At 32.8% G+C, this 17,073-nt stretch overlaps 3 protein-coding genes across 4 annotated transcripts; all 3 read left to right on the plus strand.

Moving 5' to 3' along the window:
* The first annotated feature begins 878 nt into the window (after positions 1-878).
* Positions 879-3,031, plus strand: LOC116770777 (uncharacterized). 2 transcript variants are annotated; one of them, XM_032662384.2, is made up of 4 exons: positions 879-1,258; positions 1,755-1,964; positions 2,413-2,544; positions 2,615-2,704. In XM_032662384.2, the coding sequence occupies exons 1-4, from the start codon at positions 1,160-1,162 to the stop codon at positions 2,618-2,620; spliced, it is 447 nt and encodes a 148-aa protein (XP_032518275.1). In that variant the 5' UTR covers positions 879-1,159; the 3' UTR covers positions 2,621-2,704. The 2 variants fall into 2 exon arrangements, with proteins under 2 accessions (XP_032518275.1, XP_032518274.2); XM_032662383.2 differs by having other exon boundaries at positions 880-1,258; positions 2,413-2,548; positions 2,615-3,031.
* An 858-nt stretch (positions 3,032-3,889) lies between these two features.
* LOC133318751 (uncharacterized) lies at positions 3,890-6,094 on the plus strand. Its single transcript, XM_061520893.1, has 4 exons — positions 3,890-4,113; positions 4,298-4,510; positions 4,853-4,982; positions 5,287-6,094. The coding sequence occupies exons 1-4, from the start codon at positions 4,027-4,029 to the stop codon at positions 5,409-5,411; spliced, it is 555 nt and encodes a 184-aa protein (XP_061376877.1). The 5' UTR covers positions 3,890-4,026; the 3' UTR covers positions 5,412-6,094.
* LOC116770583 (symplekin) lies at positions 5,878-12,967 on the plus strand. The gene is made up of 13 exons (XM_032662118.2): positions 5,878-6,020; positions 6,122-6,315; positions 6,790-6,985; positions 7,195-7,376; positions 7,536-9,097; positions 9,350-9,589; positions 9,975-10,184; positions 10,495-10,601; positions 10,925-11,030; positions 11,291-11,409; positions 11,796-11,939; positions 12,077-12,217; positions 12,778-12,967. Exons 1-13 carry the CDS (start codon positions 5,973-5,975, stop codon positions 12,832-12,834), a joined length of 3,306 nt encoding a protein of 1,101 aa, XP_032518009.2. The 5' UTR covers positions 5,878-5,972; the 3' UTR covers positions 12,835-12,967.
* Positions 12,968-17,073: the final 4,106 nt, after the last annotated feature.

The following is a 17,073-nucleotide window of genomic DNA, read 5'->3' on the forward strand; positions in this document are numbered from 1 at the left end:
AACCATAACTTCTTTTTCCCTTAACCGATTTTGACGAAACCAAGTTTTGACAATGCTCCTAATTATATGTAATCCAACTGTGAAAACCGCGTTCAAATCCGTTGAGTAGTTTTTTAGACAGACAGACAAACAGACAAAAAATTCCAAAACTTATTTTTTTGGTTTCTATGACTCTTCTTTAATTGCCTCCTATCAATTTTTAGGAAAAATGTTTAATGTACAGACATTCGATTTTTACTGTCTTATTATATGTATATTAATGTCTTCGTAGATGTATTCAAATGTTGTACAAAAACAAATTTCATATTAAGTAGAGTTATATATTCTGTACCATCTAATCTTAGGGATGTAGAAGAATTACAAAATTTTGTTTTATTTGAAAAACCTTTCATATTGGCTGACTCGATCGGGGAAGTACCACCCTATCAGCCATTAATGGCTACGTTTCGTCCGGTGGGTAAGCAGCTGGTTGCCTTTTAACTGTTTCCACCCTTTCTTCTTTCTTCAACAACGAAGGTAGGCAATTCATCCGCAACATCTCTTATGTTGCAGACGTCTATGGCCGACGGTGACTACAAGTAGGCCGGTTGCTCTTTTGCCACCTTTGACATAAAAAAAAGTATTGTACTAACACGCTTGAAGCTCTTAATCGAGTAATCATATATCAAACCATATTTAATATTTTTTTAAAAATGATAGGTACAAGCCAATTATAATCAAACAAGGGAGTTGCTTTTCAAACGAAATAAACCTCATCGATATAAGTATCGACTTATTTTGCTAAACGGAGCGTCGTTTGAGAGTTACTATGCCATATAGATACCTACACACAAACACACACAGACATACATTTCAAACCTATGACATCCCTGTTTTTGCGTTGAAGTTTAAATAAAGACGGGGCTGTCCAAATCCAAAAACTCTAAAAATCTTATAATAGAAGGAAAGAAATATACACTTATGTGTTAAAAATTAGGACACATATTTAATTTTCAACTGATGCGGATATAAATTTTGCATATAATTTTAATATACCGGAGGGGTTTTAACGTAAAATATCAATAAAACTGTATTCGAATATTATGTGAAGTCTGTCTTACATGACAGCGGAAATCAAAACAAAAATGACGGAACGAAATTACTAAATAACTAAAATAAAATGTGTGTTAATATTGAAGTGATTGTACCAAAGTTAGAACAATTTCTCTTAGTGTATTCTTTGCACTGCGGTTCAATATTAATTTTGTTGTGGACGACGGTAAACACTAAAATACATCACATTTATATAAATCTCATCCCATAAGAAATATGTTCAAATTGCTCATAGTAAAGTCAGTTTTATACTTTATTGTATCAAAATCAAGGATAATTTGGCCACATTGATTTTGTTGAGTAGCAACTTTTCTCTTAACGATCTTTTCAAGACAAACTTACTATAATATAAAATAAAAGTAAAGAGTATTTGTGTTTATAAATTTGTGTACATTAAATATTATACTTATATATAAAATATGATCCTATATTTTGAAAATACATAGACTTACTATAAACTTTAAGCAATAGTTTTATTTGAGTCTTCTCAGAGACTTCAATTTAAAGCCCCATTTTTTATTTTCAAAATTAATCTATATATTAAATGACTTATCTCAAAGATCTATCTCTACAACTTTCTGCTAGAAATATTTGTTAAATAAATACTCTATGTATTTATATTGAATATTCTATGTAAATATTATGTTACTTTCTACTTCCAGCTAAGATCACTCTTCTGTGTAGTGTTCTTTAGTACGGCAATTCTAGAAGTATTGATAGGGAAGGAGTCCCCATTCGGCGCGTGGCTTGTGAGAGGTCCATCTTACAACGCGGAGTTCTTTTATATCATTTATTACTGCATGTTGACATTACTTATATGTGAAGTTGTCATTCTTATATTCATGTTTCATCTGGGTATCGGCTTGATCCGTGTAAGTTTATTTGTCTCTGTAAATTAGGAATTTATTAAACTAATTTTTGTACATTAAAAGAGAATCGATTTTAAGAAAACTTTAATTATTGATTGCCATAAAGAATCAAAAATGCAGAACAAGGTTTTTCTTTCATATGACCTACTTAATTAGTTAGACTTATAATTACTATCATGTGATGATATCTAAGATTTTCGCGTGTACCTACTCATTTAAATGAAAGTATATTTTCGGTTGCTATTCTTTTTTTTTATTAATTTGTAACTACATATTTCCGACGTTTCGGTTCCCTTACCGTGAAAACGTATTTTATTGTTACGACGTAAATAAACCTGTTATTCTATTTCCTCCACAGATGCACTCGAAAATTCCTCTTTTCCTGCTTTTATAACTTGTGATGAATTCACGACCAGCTGGGCCAATTATTGATAGCATTTCTTTTTTGCAGCATAAACCGCATTTGTTGAACCACTACCTAGTCTGTCGTTTTATCACCTGGATAATAGAGATTGTTGGTCTGTTCATTGCGTGTCTATATCACAAAATTCTCATCGGCTGGTATTTGGGAATAATGATTTTTGTTAGTGAGTATAATTTTATATTAGTCGCAATAGACTTTCAATGTAATGTATAATAGTACTTTGTTTCAGTTTTAGAGCTGTATTCCATCGTCGTCGTTTACAGCTATTACGTGGAATTGATACAATGCAGCAAAGACGAAACAGGGTTGGAAAAGCCAACGTGCGAATAAAATCAAATAAAATTAAAAACTGATTATTATTTAACAATTCAATGACGTAATAATAAGGTCCTTTCTTTTAATTTCTTAATCACACGTAACCTATAGTCTTTGTGCGTGTGTGTAAAGTTTAGTTAAACTGTAATGTTATGACAAAAAAGCGTATAATATATACGATCATGTCATTGTAAGGATATGATTTCTAATAAATTCATGGAACATCTTTAACTAGTGCCTCTTGCTAACGGAAAGTCATCAATAATTTCATTCAAAAACTCTCACACCGAAGTGGGCAATGTTATCTCAAGATCATTTTTTAGTACACGTAGTACAGTCACGTACAGTCAGGTGGTACTGTTAAAATGACCATTTTTTACTAAATGCACTTTGATGCAACCACGGTTAAATTCTGAAAATAAAGTTTTTTTTTAACAATTTTGGTTTGTCTGTCTATCTGTTTTAGGTACTCTCTGGAACGGCTGTAATGATTTTGATGTCATCTTTACTGGAAAATCGCTTATTTCATAATTGATTTCCTAGAGTATTATATTAGTATATAATTAATATGTTTATTTTTTTACTAATATAAATTTTGATAAAATAACTATTTTACCCGGACGAAATCTGTATGACACAATGTGTCTTTTTCGACGTTACCCCACACGCACATTACACTTTGTCTGTGCCTGTTCGTCTAGGTATAACTGTATCATTCGCAAATAATTAATAGATAACTGCTGTCTACTGATAAAATTCAGTTTTTTGATACACTAACAAATGTTTTAAGTACATGAAGACAAAATATAATGGACTGATGACATCTACGTATATTAACAATACTATGACTTTGCTCTGTAGTAAAATATTGGTTATCTGCCGGTTCAGATGATTATAAATTATCTATAAATTTGCTATAATTCATAATCTAATCAAAATATTACTTTATTAGAAAAATGATTAAAACAAACATATCTCATATTTAAAATAAAAAGGTTGCTAAGAAAACGATTTGTATGCAAGTTTTACATATCAGAATCAGTAACTTGCATCTTGGCCATCATTTTATGTGATAAATAAATAAAATTAATGTTTACAATATACAAAAATCTGTGTACAACTTTTATCATAGAGTCGTCGGTCAACCGCTATCTTCACTAATCTGATAACCAGATAAAAGTATACACAATTGTGCATTAGCAACATATAACCACAGTTTAACCTCAAACATTAGGCATTTTTATGCCAAAAAATTAGGTATTTTAACCATATACCTATTCTGTTATAGTTAAAGAAAACGTTGTTGGTCGTGTTCCGTTTATAAGAATGGCATTTCCGCTGCCAAGATTCGAAAAATGTTGTTGTTGTTTACCTTTGAGGACTGGCTCTCTTCTTATTGGATACGTATCTATAGTAAGTAAAATGACAATATATAATAATATATTTATGACTTCTTCATTTAATTTATCAGAAATATATATGTTTATACCACTTGACTCAATTAAATATGCTTAAACGCCCGCCTTCTTCAATGGTGCTTTTTGATTATTGCTTGTATAAAAAATAGCACAAATTCAAGACATTTTATTTCTTACAGGTATTTTCTCTGTTAAGTATAAGCGGGATATCATATTCATTATTTAGGGTTGTAACATTCGTCCAGAATAACGAGAACCCGCCCGACCAAGAACACAGCAAAGAAGAATATGACAGAATTACGATCAGCCTGTATATATCTCACGGTTATATACTGTTTGTATATTTATATTATGCAGTTATGAATCTAATGCTTATTATAGGAGTACACTTGGTAAGTTTAAGATATCTTTACTCATATTCAATAACAGAAAATCGTTTAACATTTTTGTAGTACAGGTACTTGAAATATTTACTTTTCATACCGGAACAGGGAATAAGAAAGCATATTAGAAAAAAAAGTCATAACTGGCATTAAAAAGTAATAAAAAGTTAGTATTGGAGTTATGGTGCTTTTCAATTCAATGAATTCTGATTAAAATACTTCTGTTCAAAAGAATATATATAACAAATCTAGGAGTTGTAAAACGGCCAACCCAAAAAAAAAAAAGATTGCCTCAAATCTTAACTTTTAAAACAATAACTTTCTACTTGTAAAAATATGATTAATTTTCAGAACAAAACACACATTTTGAAGTACTACGTGTACTGCGCCTGGTTAGTGCTAGTACTAGCGAGTGCAACAGTCGTTATATCAACAGTTCTCTTACATTTTATCGCCACAATTGCATTGTTGAAGTGGTGCTGTGAGTATTGTTTACGCACAATTTGATGAATGATAAAGACTTTAGAGATGGCCACGCAAATGTTAAATTCAATTCAATTCAATATTTGAAAATAGAGTTTTTCTTGATATTTTTTTAGGCTCCAACATATATAATACAATTTATAAAAGTCCGATGGGAGTCTTTTAGTCTGTTACTCTTCTTTGTTATAATCGATTTGATTGCCATATAAAAGAAGTCTGGAAATGGGCTTACATTTGTTTTTGCCAGATTCGAAATCCGGTTGCACTGATTAAAAAAAATTAAATCATATTGAATTTTTCAGTAATTATTTTCTACTGCCTGCTAGTAGTACGAAGTACTTTTTTACAAATGGAAGAACGGAATAAACCCCGTGAATTTGAGATGCAGAACTTGTATATTCCACAACGAGCACCATTATTACTTTAGCATTTAAATAATGCTTATAAAATAAATATTTATGATTTTTAAATCAATGAATAAAAGATTTTTTTTCTTTTAAATAAGTATTTTATTATGATTGCAATTTCAACTAAATTGTAGGTGGAAAAAATTATTCCGTTTATACTATCCTTGAATAAATTCTTCAATCTTAACATTTATTGTATTTTAAACTTTGAAAGCCTACTTTTGTATTAGAAAAACATTGAAACTAAGTTTGTTGTATCACAAATCTGACTACTGCTATATTTATTTTAGTTCATTATTTATTTTTTCCAATATAATACATTGAACAAATATCAAATGATATTTTTATAAAATAATCGATTTCTTAATATTATTTAGTCTGTGGAAGTGGCAAACTAAAATCGATGTGAGCTGTGACGTTTAATTTTATTATCTGTTTAAACTAAAATTACATTGAAGTTAGCTGTTTGAAGATATTTTGTAGATTTAAAGTTATAATTTCTTGTAATATGAAAATTACAATATATCCTTCTTAACTGTTTCTTTATATGCAATGTTTGTTTGAGAATATATCCTACAATAATGTCGAGTAAATATCACCCAAGCAGTGGCGGTACCGCTCAAACACAGGTTGTAACCTAGAACGAAGCTTTTGTTTTGTAATACTATTAGAAATTCAGAAATATACTATTATTTTTTCTAAACGCTGTTTTATTTCCCCTTAATTTTAGCTAGTACAATGGATAAACGAGGCAGGAATGTCGGAGGGCAACAAAAAGGTGAATTTGTTGCGAAAAATTATAGAGGTGTTATTACATCAAGCACCTCAAATGGTGCCAGTTTATATGGATAACATTCTAAGTTGCGTCAGTGATAAATCTGCTGATGTTAAAAGGCAGGTTGTCGCATTTATCGAAGAATTAAGGTAAGGCCTACAGTGATGACAACGTTCCTTAAAGTAAAATGATTTTCCGTCTCTTAATATATCATAAATACGGTTTAGGTAATTGTACATAAGTTATATGATATTTTTTCTTGACTCTGGATACAAATCTATGACTATTTCGTAGCTTTAAAACCATTGATTCCTAAATAAAATATATGAAGAAAAAAATTAATGTATTTTTTTCAAATAGACATTACAATTAAGTTATATTTTAACTTAAACATTGTTATATCTAACAAGAATTATAAAGATGTAGGTGGTAATACATATATCAAAACCATACCCTCAGTTATTCCATACAATAGTTTGAATTTTATAAACAATTTGTGCAATTTTTATGATTTTAATTCTACAAAACATTTATAAATGAACGATTTACAATCAATACTGACAAATACTTTTGATAATATTGTTATGAGCTCCGAGTTCAATGTATATCTTAATATTTTCAAGCAAATCATATCCTGAATATCTTCCTAAAATAATTGGTCAGCTGCAATTACTGGTGATAGATACGGTTATTGCGGTACAGAAGAGGGCCATTCAGGCAGCGAGCCTGGTTTACAGAAATGTCCTCCTTTGGATATGTAAAGGAACCTCGGAAATGAAAGACATGCAATATGTTTGGGAACACTTATCCGAATTAAAGGTTTAATATTATTTTAAAGTACATTAATGTAAAATTTATGTTATAAAATTGTTTTGCAAATTGAATAACACAAAATTAATTGACTAAAAGACTAACTATTGATTATCTTGCTTTTATTTTGATTTTTAAGATGATAATACAGATTTAAAAGGGATTTAATATGAAAATAGTACTTTTATACACGTTAATTGTATGAAAATATATTTCAGCTTCTTATTCTCAATATGATAGATAGTGACAATGAAGGTATAAGGACACATTCAATCAAGTTCTTGGAGGAAGTTGTTGTACTTCAAAGTCCTCATGCAAATGATGACGATGACTTTAGTTTGGACTGTTTACCGTCACACCTGCCATTCCTCAACAGAAAGGCCATGGAAGAAGAGTCCGAGTAAGTGATATCATATAACCAATAATTTTTACTATCTATATCATTGTAGTATAAGAAACATTCATTGATTTAAAAATCAAATATATATAAATATATTTTCTTAATAAAATATTATTCATGAAGTTCAAATTTTAATCTGTTGATATTCTTTCCTTCCAGCCATATTTTCCAATTACTGTTAAAATTCCACAACTCGCAACATATATCAAGCGTTAACCTCATGGCTTGTATGACAACGTTATGCATAGTGGCGAAACTTAGACCAAAATATATGTCGAGTGTGGTGAAAGCTTTAAACGACCTGCACACGACACTGCCACCTACATTATCACAGTCACAGGTGAATTCAGTGCGGAAACACCTCAAGATGCAGCTACTGATATTGGTCAAACATCCTTCCTCATATGACATGATGCCGCAATTGACGCAGTTGCTCATGGACATTGGAATGACCCCACAAGAAATAAATAAAGCTCTACCTAGAGACAGAAGGAACAAACGATTGGGAGAGTTGAGGGCTTCAGAAAATCCAGCAAAAAGATTCAGGGTTGACTCGCCTCAGAGCACCTTGGGCAGCGATAGCAACAGTAACAGCAGAAGTGAATTCAATTTGTTTGATGATGACAACAGCCAGCAGGGCAGCCAACAGAGTATAACCAAAGCATCTTGTACAGAAGAATCAATTTTAGATGGTCTGAATAGTTTAGAAAATGTCGTCAATCTGGTTGTGACAACCCTGATTAATAACCTGCCGACTGAAATGCCCACTAGTTTCATCTTGGCTTATAAACCTATTCCAAATTCGGGAAGCAAGGTCCAGAAGCAAAGTCTTGCTAAAATGATGATGGCATTGATCAAAGACGAACCATTGCCAATACCTACCACCATGAAGTCTTTGGATACCACCACAAAAATCCCATTACTGAGAGACGACGACGATAAAATCAATCTAAAGAACGCGGTCGCAAAACTACAGGAGTCCACCAAAGTAGACAAGCAAATAGAAAATGCTGTATCGAAACTGATGGAAGAAACTAGACAGGAGCATCTCAAAGAAGAGGAGAGAAAGAATAAGGATAAAGAAAAACCAGTCGCTCCACCAACGCCATCTATACCGAAATTAAAACAGAAAGTGAAACTACTAAAACTCCAAGAACTAACTCGACCCATACCAAAGGAAATTAAAGAGAAACTGATGATTCAAGCCGTGGAAAGAATATTGCGAGCCGAGAAAGAGAGCGTTATCGGGGGAGCGGCTCAAATAAGAACGAAATTCATCACGATATTCGCGTCAAGTTACACTCCGGAGATACGAGAACTGGTCCTCAACTACATACTGGAAGACCCGTTAAACAGAATCGACCTGGCATTATCCTGGCTGTACGAAGAATACGCGTACATGCAAGGCTTCAACCGGCATCCGGTGACGCTGCAGCCCAAACTGCACGAAAAACACGGCGAAAACTACAACCAGCTGCTATGCGCTCTGATCACGCAGATATCAGAGAGAGGGGATCCGGTGATGGAAGGGAGTAAGGACGTTCTGCTGAGGAAGGTTTACTCCGAAGCGCCCGTAGTCACCGACGAGGCGGTGGACTACTTGAAACATCTGGTCACTGAGGAAAAGTCAGCGACGGTAGCCCTGGAACTGCTCGAGGAGTTGTGTCTGCTAAGACCACCTAGGGCGCACAAATTTGTTGCCGCCCTAGTATGTCACGTGTGTGAGTATTAAATAATAATTAAAAGGTCTTAATCGACTTCAACGAAAGCGAGTTCTGTGCCTTACGTGTGGTGTTTTTTTAAATTGAAACTGCAAAATATTCACATGCACGTCTAAATATGTGAGCTGAGCGTAATGCGTATATTGTATTTTTTTTCCCATTCGCCAAATACTTAAATTTATTGAATTATACACACAAGGACATCACCAAAATTACAGATATATATACTCATTATATTGCTTTCTTTTCCAGTGAGTGAAAACGAGGAAATTCGCAATATAGCCTTGAAATCGTCAACCAAAATCTACAGACACAGTACGGACGCCGCTAAGAAGGTCATAGAGAAACACGCTATGTTGTACCTCGGCTTTATCTCGCTGTCGACGCCGCCCCAAGAGTTGTATGGCAACAGACACGCGAGCAGACCCTGGTCCGACGACTTGTATAAAATGTGCCTCAATCTGGTCATGGCGTTGTTCCCAGAGAAGGAAGGTGAGATGATTGCTTTAACAAGCCTTTTCTCTAAACATTACTGCAAACTAAACAAGGACTTTTATTTTATATCTACTTTATTTATCATTTCACATGCAGTTATATATATTTTTTTAAATCAAGTTTGTCAATGACCTTACGTATTATTTTTTTACGTCTGTTTTAATATGAAATAAGGTTGAGTGTTCTGTGGTAAAATATAAAAAGCAAAGTGAATGCTGAAGCTCGTTTCTAAAAGTGTTGACTAAGAATACTACTAGATATAATAGTTCCAAGTCTAGTGTCTACGGAACGGCAGCCGGTAACTCCGGATGTAGTTTGATGATAAATTCCTATTATACACATTGACAAAAGTGTTTTAATCTATATAATTCCTCTTTTGCAGACGTGATCATTGAGATCGCCCGCGTCTACGGAACCACAGGCGCTGAGGCGAAGCGCTGTGTGCTGCGACAGCTGGAAGTGCCTGTGCGTGCTCTGGCCGCCTCAGAGCCTCCTGGACACTTGTCTCCTGCGCTCGCAGCACTGCTGGATGCGTGCCCGCGCGGCGCCGAGACGCTACTGACGCGGATCGTGCACGTGCTCACTGATAAATGTACTTATCCCCACCACTCACACTCTCACACACGCACACACACTTATAAAAGGTCTGAACGTGACCATAAAGATTCATAACATTAATTGTATATACATACATATATATATATCGACACAGGCTTTTAATATAGACCCATATATAATACATAATCGCGATTATATAGTTGCAAATTAATAAAACTAGGGAGCATTATGTGCAATACATGTGTGTACACGGAATTTTAACAATAATATGTATAATAAACACTAATCGGTCATAAACTATATATTCCAGTATTATAATCAGACATCCATAAAAATATTCCCAGATCCGCCGAGCCCCGAACTGGTGTCTCGTGTCCGCGAGCTGTACGCGACCCGAGTCTCAGATGTGCGGTTCCTTATACCGGTGCTGAATGGACTTACCAAGAAGGAGGTAACAACTCACAACTATTTACCCCTGGATAGTTACACTAACGACTGCTTACAACTAAACCGTTGATTTTAAAAGCGTTTTGACTAAAATCTGGACATTGTTTCTTTAGCTTTTATTTAAAATAGAATATGGTAATATTTTCTTATAATCTCTCTGTCCAAATAGTCCAATTGCTTCTCCAACGACTCATCTATCTCCTCAACAATTCCCATCAAATTCAGTTCATTCATTTAGATATGATAATGCAACATACAGACAAATGGCAAAGTTGAGCAAATCGATATATATATATGTGGTATTATTATGTTTGTTTTTCCTTTCAGATTCTGGCTGCCCTGCCGAAGTTGATCAAATTAAATCCAATAGTAGTGAAGGAAGTTTTCAACAAATTACTCGGCCTGCAGAATCCCAACGAAGAACAGTTACCGGGTAAGTGATTAATGTTGAGTATGGTCAAAGTAAAAGATATTCTATAAACTTAAACCAACTGAGCATTAACCAACTACGTATATTCCAGATGTAGTATGTAAGTATGAAAAAAACAATTACTTAACTCATTCCATACTTATTAATTTTCATTATAACACATAGCTTTAATATTGAATACCTTCTTAGAGTACTATAAATTTAATTAAATAAAATATTAATGTAGTATTGGTATTAAATAATAAAATTAATATATTTTTCAGTCTCTCCCGAAGAACTACTGGTAGCTTTGCATCTTATAGACCCGAGCAAAGCCGATCTCAAGTACATCATCAAAGCGACCGCTTTATGTTTCGCTGAAAAGAACACTTACACACAGGAGGTATGGAAGTATTACTTTTTATATGAAAATTAATTTTTATATCAAATATCTTGTAACTGAGTCAAGAGCACAAAACTCTGTATGAAAATTTAACAAAAATTTTATTAACATACGGATTAATTAGTCTTCATTTAAATGAAACTAATATTTTCGGATTTACTAAGCGTTATTTTTTTTTTTATTCTCATTCACATCTCGTCCGGCCGTGATCGCGGTTGCTGCAAAGTAACCGAAACGTCGGGGGTATGTGGTTGTAAAAGTAACAAAGGAACGCGTAGTAATCCGAAGATATTAGTTACATTTAAATGAATCGCGAAAGGAATCTTATTAACCTATACATTATTATAGAAATACATATCACATGATGTGTCTCCATCTATCGACAGGTGTTGTCTTCAGTTCTCCAGCGCCTGGCTGAGGAGCAGCAGACGCCTGTACTGATGATGCGCTCTGTCCTGCAAGCGTTGACCCTTCACCCATCACTAGCGCCGCTCGCCCTCAACATACTATGCCTCCTGTGCGAGAGAGAGGCGAGTATATTTTAGACACAGATAGATAGATAGACAAAAAACATTTCAATTAATTATTTGTTTAGTAGCTACGTTAAGTTTTAATGTAGCTAGCTGGTTTATACAACTTCTGACACCATTGTCTACTTTATCATCAGGTTTGGAACAACAAAGTGGCTTGGGAGGGTTGGGTGAAGTGCGCTGAACGGCTTGGACCTCGAGCGGGTCCCGCGCTAAGGTCACTGCCACCGAGGGCGAGAGACATGCTACCATCGCACCTTACAGCCTCGTGTCCGTCGGTGAGTATATAATAGTTGCAAATAATGTCAATAGATGGCGCTAAACCTCGTCACGGGTTGGTTGATAGTTTCTATTATTGTCAATAGATGGCGTTACTAGTTCACTTTTCAGAAACATCACATTATTGATGTTTCGGATTTAAAACGTTGGATTCGGATCTGAATACAGATATTTTAATAGTATTATATTGGCTTCTAGTGGTATTACGACGATAATATTATATTTATTCAATTAACAAAATCATATATTTTTGATTTGCAATTATTAATGTATGTAACATTTTTATGGCTTCGTTTGATAGTTTTACTAATAACGTAATTATAATACCATTCATATATCTAATGAAAGATTCAAACAATATACTAGAACAATTTGACTTAGTAGGAAAAACGTCTCTCATTTAAAATAAGCTCTTATATATTTTAAAATTATATCACACATACCTAAAAATTCCTATATTGTTTGAATTTCACAACATCCCTCTGATATATTTAACTGTATTTTTTAATTTTAACTAATATTTTAACTCATAATTGTATAATCAACTGTATCTTTCCAGGATGCTCCTTATTCTGGCCCAAACCCGATAGAGCCGTTACCCCCCGGAATGGAATGACACGCAATTTACTCCCTGTTCAGTCTCCCAACAAATTTATGACAAAAAATAAATATTGTCATAAAGTTACAACATTATATATAGGATTATTATGTGAGCAGGATTTACATAGAATAAATAGAAAGATTCAGAATACTTTTTTAATCTTCCAACAACAATATATTTTTTTTCAAGTACTTGCAAGTTCCTGTAGATACATGACTGCAAAGAATCGTTAGATGCAAAAAAAATGAATAAAATATTTACATATAACGAAACGATAATTTGATTTGATTTTGTATAAAAAGGGCTTTTTAACTGTCAGTATTGATTTATATATATATATATATATATATATAAATATAATATATTTAATAAATGTAATTAATCGCCACTTCAGTGGTGGTTGTAAAGATTTTAAAATACACGGTTGTTATGAGTAAACTAATTATTTGGAAGTCTTATTTTATTTTCATCTCAGTTTTATTATAATTTTGTTTTAATATGAATATAAAAATGAATAGTATCAGATACATTCATTAAAGAACAAAACGTTATGTTCGCTTCGTTAATTTATATTTGTGAAATTAGTTAAGGCCTATACTAGTTTTTGTCTGCGACTTCGTCCGCATATTATTATCATGGATTTAGGAATTGGACTTCTATAGTGTGGCAGTGACATCTATAGTGTGTGAAGTGACTTAGTACATACAACTATTCTGACGAGATCAAGTAATTTTAAAACGATATTAATAAATTATAGCCAATGTATTAATCAAAGGTTATTTATACTGTAAATTTTTAACAAAATTAAATTACTATTTAGAGCGTTTTATTTAAATTTCTGTTACATTAAAACCTAGTTGTATTTGAATAATACGCGAGTCAAATCGGCCGCTGGCTGCCCGTCGCCCAACTCGCCGATACACAAGATAAGTAACAAGGAGTAGCTATTTGACAATTACGACTGTCAACACACTATTGAGTGACCGTTACAAGTGGCGCCATCTGCACTGTAGTAATTATATTATACTGTAATACTTAGAATTATTTTTATGACTGATTAAAATTAATTATAATCCTGAACTATTGTAGTTTTGTAATGGCAACATTTAAGTATCAGCCTGTATTTGAAAACTATAAATACTGGCTTCAGCTATTTTGTAGGACATTACTGGGAGTGACGCTAAACATTAAAAATTCAACTTTAAAAAACGTACATCCAACATGACTGGCGACACACCACGTGTCGGTTACAGTATTACGATCCAAGAAATTACAAGCCTTCTAAATTGTATTGAAACTTCTTCTAAAGAAGCGTATCAGTGTTACCTGTGTTGATAATTTAACGTATCACCATTAAGACCATTTCGTAATAAATTGTTGCCCGATTTACAATAACTCAGTCATATCAAATTAGAAAAAACTTTATTTAAAAATAAAGAATAAAGATATTGACAAAGCATAAAACTAAATCATATAAATTTAAAATAAAATTTGTCTGTCTGTTTGTAGTATTGAAATAACCTTTTTTTACACATATGAAGTTTTTTAATCTGATTTGCAGAAACAATAATATTAACTACTACAAGGGTATTGAACTGAATATTATACTAACCAATCAGAAAACGGTATCCCTAAATTATATATTTTTTTTATTAGATCTTATAATCTTTGGTTACATCTGACACTTGACATTTGATGTGTTTGGAATAAGCTCGTGATGCTTATTTGAGTCTGAAATTGACTGACAGATGACAGTCAACAGAGTTGATAGCGTGGTATATAACAAGAATGTGTGGAAAAACAGACGATAATATTTGTACACTATATTATAGTTGGCTTGGCATATTATAAAACTAATCAAATAGTCATGAGTGCAGAGCCCCCGCGCTGCAGAAGTGAAACTTAGTAATGTTGGAATGAAAACAGGAAATGGTAGAAAATATTTTTCAAGGATGTTCAGTGTTTCTTTAAGACAAAATTCATTGCCCGCATGCGTTGGAGCGCCTTCCATTCCCTCTCGCACTGTCTCTCATTATCCCCCCCCCCAAAGCTTCGGAGCGTAAAACGTTTAACGCAACCTTGTTGGAAGTCGCATAAGAAGTTTCACTTCAATAAGCTCCTACTCTTTCTCGTTGTTGTTTTTGTTTTTTCAAAAATAGGTTTTGAACGTTTTTATACAGAAAGGTACAGTAAAAAATTAAAATAGGTCAAAGTACTTTCGTATAACAAGTACACGATTTCTATAATAAAATGTAAGTTTTACAAACCAAAGACTCTTGTCTCTATGTCTCTTCATGTCTCTAAATTATGTTGCTAGTAATGTCTGTATCAAATTTTCTGGAAGTAGCTGAGGCTCTTTATTTCTCATTTCTTCATAAGCGTAGTCCACAGAGGGTAGTTCTAGAAGTATTGTGAGTTTAAAATAAATGGCCTTTGAATAAAGTCGACCCTCAGTAACGAAACCTGTTGAACCAAAAGTGATGAACACTCCAATATAATGGAAAAAAGATGATAAGCATGTGTTGTTTACTATTTTTTTCGCGATATTCTAATACTAAGTAAATTATATTTTATTATTTGTAATCTTGATAGTTTATGTTTGGTGTACCTAGTATCCGTGCCGCGAAAGCGGGAAAAAAACAAAAGAAGGGCATAAAGGAACAAACATTTATCAGTAATTGTCACTAATAGTATTAATCATTTTGAAATGTTTAATTTTTTTTTTTGGGTTCATACAATTATTTGAATAGATTTCATTTTCGTCTGCTGTCATTGAAGAAGAAACTAAAATATTTAAATTCATAGAAAACTCGTTGTGACAACGTGAATTAGGGCAGTAAATAAAATTTATGACAATTAAAATCATCTGAATATAGTTTGTCACACTCACAGGATAAAAGAACTCCATACTTGACTGCAGAGTACCACTTGTTTTGCATTAATTGTAAAACAGAATTTACCATCAAAATCAGTGTCAGCAAAACGGTAAGACCGAAGTGGGCATCCCAGAACGAAACTGGGACGATTCTATGAAACAGAATACCGTATAAATACATTTGCTATATACGATAATTTTAAAATCATTTCAAACATTTTTTAATCCTACTAACAGGAGAATGGAAAACAAAACTGTCAACAGCGATAAACCCAATAGTAATATAATGATCAAATGTATTGAGGTCAGGGTTATATGTACATTGAATACATGTTTTTCGCCTATGGAAACTTGTCTCTCTCTCTTTGGAGTTGTTCTTCAGTTATAATCCTCTTAATCGACTTCGCAGAAAGACCGACACCAACTCCCTAAAAGTTATATAATTACAGCCATTGAAATAAATCTTTGATTGAAAATATTCCAAAAAAAATAAGTATCTTTATTTGTAACATACCAAAAACACATGCCTTAAAATTATAATCAATCATATATTCTATTCACTTTCGGGCTCTCTAAAGTTTGTAACGCAAAAATGTTTTTTTTTTGCGGTATTTTTGAACTTTCACCTTGTGAGTCGTTTGTTCATCGTTCGTTCTTGATTGTTTGCTATTAATAATTGATTGTTCTTTATTTATTAAAACAATAATAATAATAATAAATATCTACCCTCAAGTAAGCAGCCCTATTGCAACTTTTCATATTTTTCCATCAATGATGGACTGTGATTATGAAATTTTGATCGTCCTTGCATGATTTAAGTTTCTTGTAGGTACTTCCAAATTACTGATTTTTGCTTTAATGATTTTGATTAGCGGAATATACTTACGCCTAGTATGTTCATTGCGCATGCGTGGACTGTACTCTTAAACTTTAAACGCGGTTTGAATCGCAATAAAAACACAATTATAAATAATAATAATATAAGATTAATGATGATTGATGGTTTCAAATATTAAAGATGTTTGTTTTTAAGCACTAAAGTAGGTAATGGAATGTTAGCTCGTTTGATTTTGTCAATACTGATAGTCCGGTCAATATAGACATTTAGAATAACAAGAGTTGTGAGCTAGGGTTTATGTTAACAAATGAAATTGAAAGTCCCCATCGATCCCATGTGTGGTTCTAAACTTATTCGGGGTTAAAGGTCATTTGAGATTTCTTCAGTCCGGGCCGGACTATGAATAAACTAATAGGAAATCCTATAATATTTTTTGTGTAAAAATACAAATTAATATAAAATTATAGTCCGCGAGAGTGAAGCTGTACTTTGCATTTGTGTGAGTGAAAGTAAAAGTAGAGACAGACAAAAGGCTTTTACA

The sequence above is a fragment of the Danaus plexippus genome, chromosome 7 (genome assembly GCF_018135715.1).
Source record: "Danaus plexippus chromosome 7, MEX_DaPlex, whole genome shotgun sequence".
Lineage (NCBI taxonomy): Eukaryota > Metazoa > Arthropoda > Insecta > Lepidoptera > Nymphalidae > Danaus > Danaus plexippus.

What these genes read in the sequence shown, in the direction of transcription:
- LOC116770777 (XM_032662383.2), top strand. Translation starts at nt 1,160, where the DNA reads ATGTGTGTTAATATTGAAGTGATTGTACCAAAGTTAGAACAATTTCTC. An exon ending in TGGGTATCGGCTTGATCCGT is followed by an intron (nt 1,965 to 2,412) that starts GTAAGTTTATTT and finishes TCTTTTTTGCAG; the next exon opens with CATAAACCGCATTTGTTGAA. An exon ending in GGGAATAATGATTTTTGTTA is followed by an intron (nt 2,549 to 2,614) that starts GTGAGTATAATT and finishes ACTTTGTTTCAG; the next exon opens with TTTTAGAGCTGTATTCCATC.
- LOC133318751 (XM_061520893.1), top strand. Translation starts at nt 4,027, where the DNA reads ATGGCATTTCCGCTGCCAAGATTCGAAAAATGTTGTTGTTGTTTACCT. An exon ending in TTATTGGATACGTATCTATA is followed by an intron (nt 4,114 to 4,297) that starts GTAAGTAAAATG and finishes TATTTCTTACAG; the next exon opens with GTATTTTCTCTGTTAAGTAT. An exon ending in TGCATTGTTGAAGTGGTGCT is followed by an intron (nt 4,983 to 5,286) that starts GTGAGTATTGTT and finishes TGAATTTTTCAG; the next exon opens with TAATTATTTTCTACTGCCTG.
- LOC116770583 (XM_032662118.2), top strand. Translation starts at nt 5,973, where the DNA reads ATGTCGAGTAAATATCACCCAAGCAGTGGCGGTACCGCTCAAACACAG. An exon ending in CGCCCTAGTATGTCACGTGT is followed by an intron (nt 9,098 to 9,349) that starts GTGAGTATTAAA and finishes TTTCTTTTCCAG; the next exon opens with TGAGTGAAAACGAGGAAATT. An exon ending in CAACGAAGAACAGTTACCGG is followed by an intron (nt 11,031 to 11,290) that starts GTAAGTGATTAA and finishes TATATTTTTCAG; the next exon opens with TCTCTCCCGAAGAACTACTG.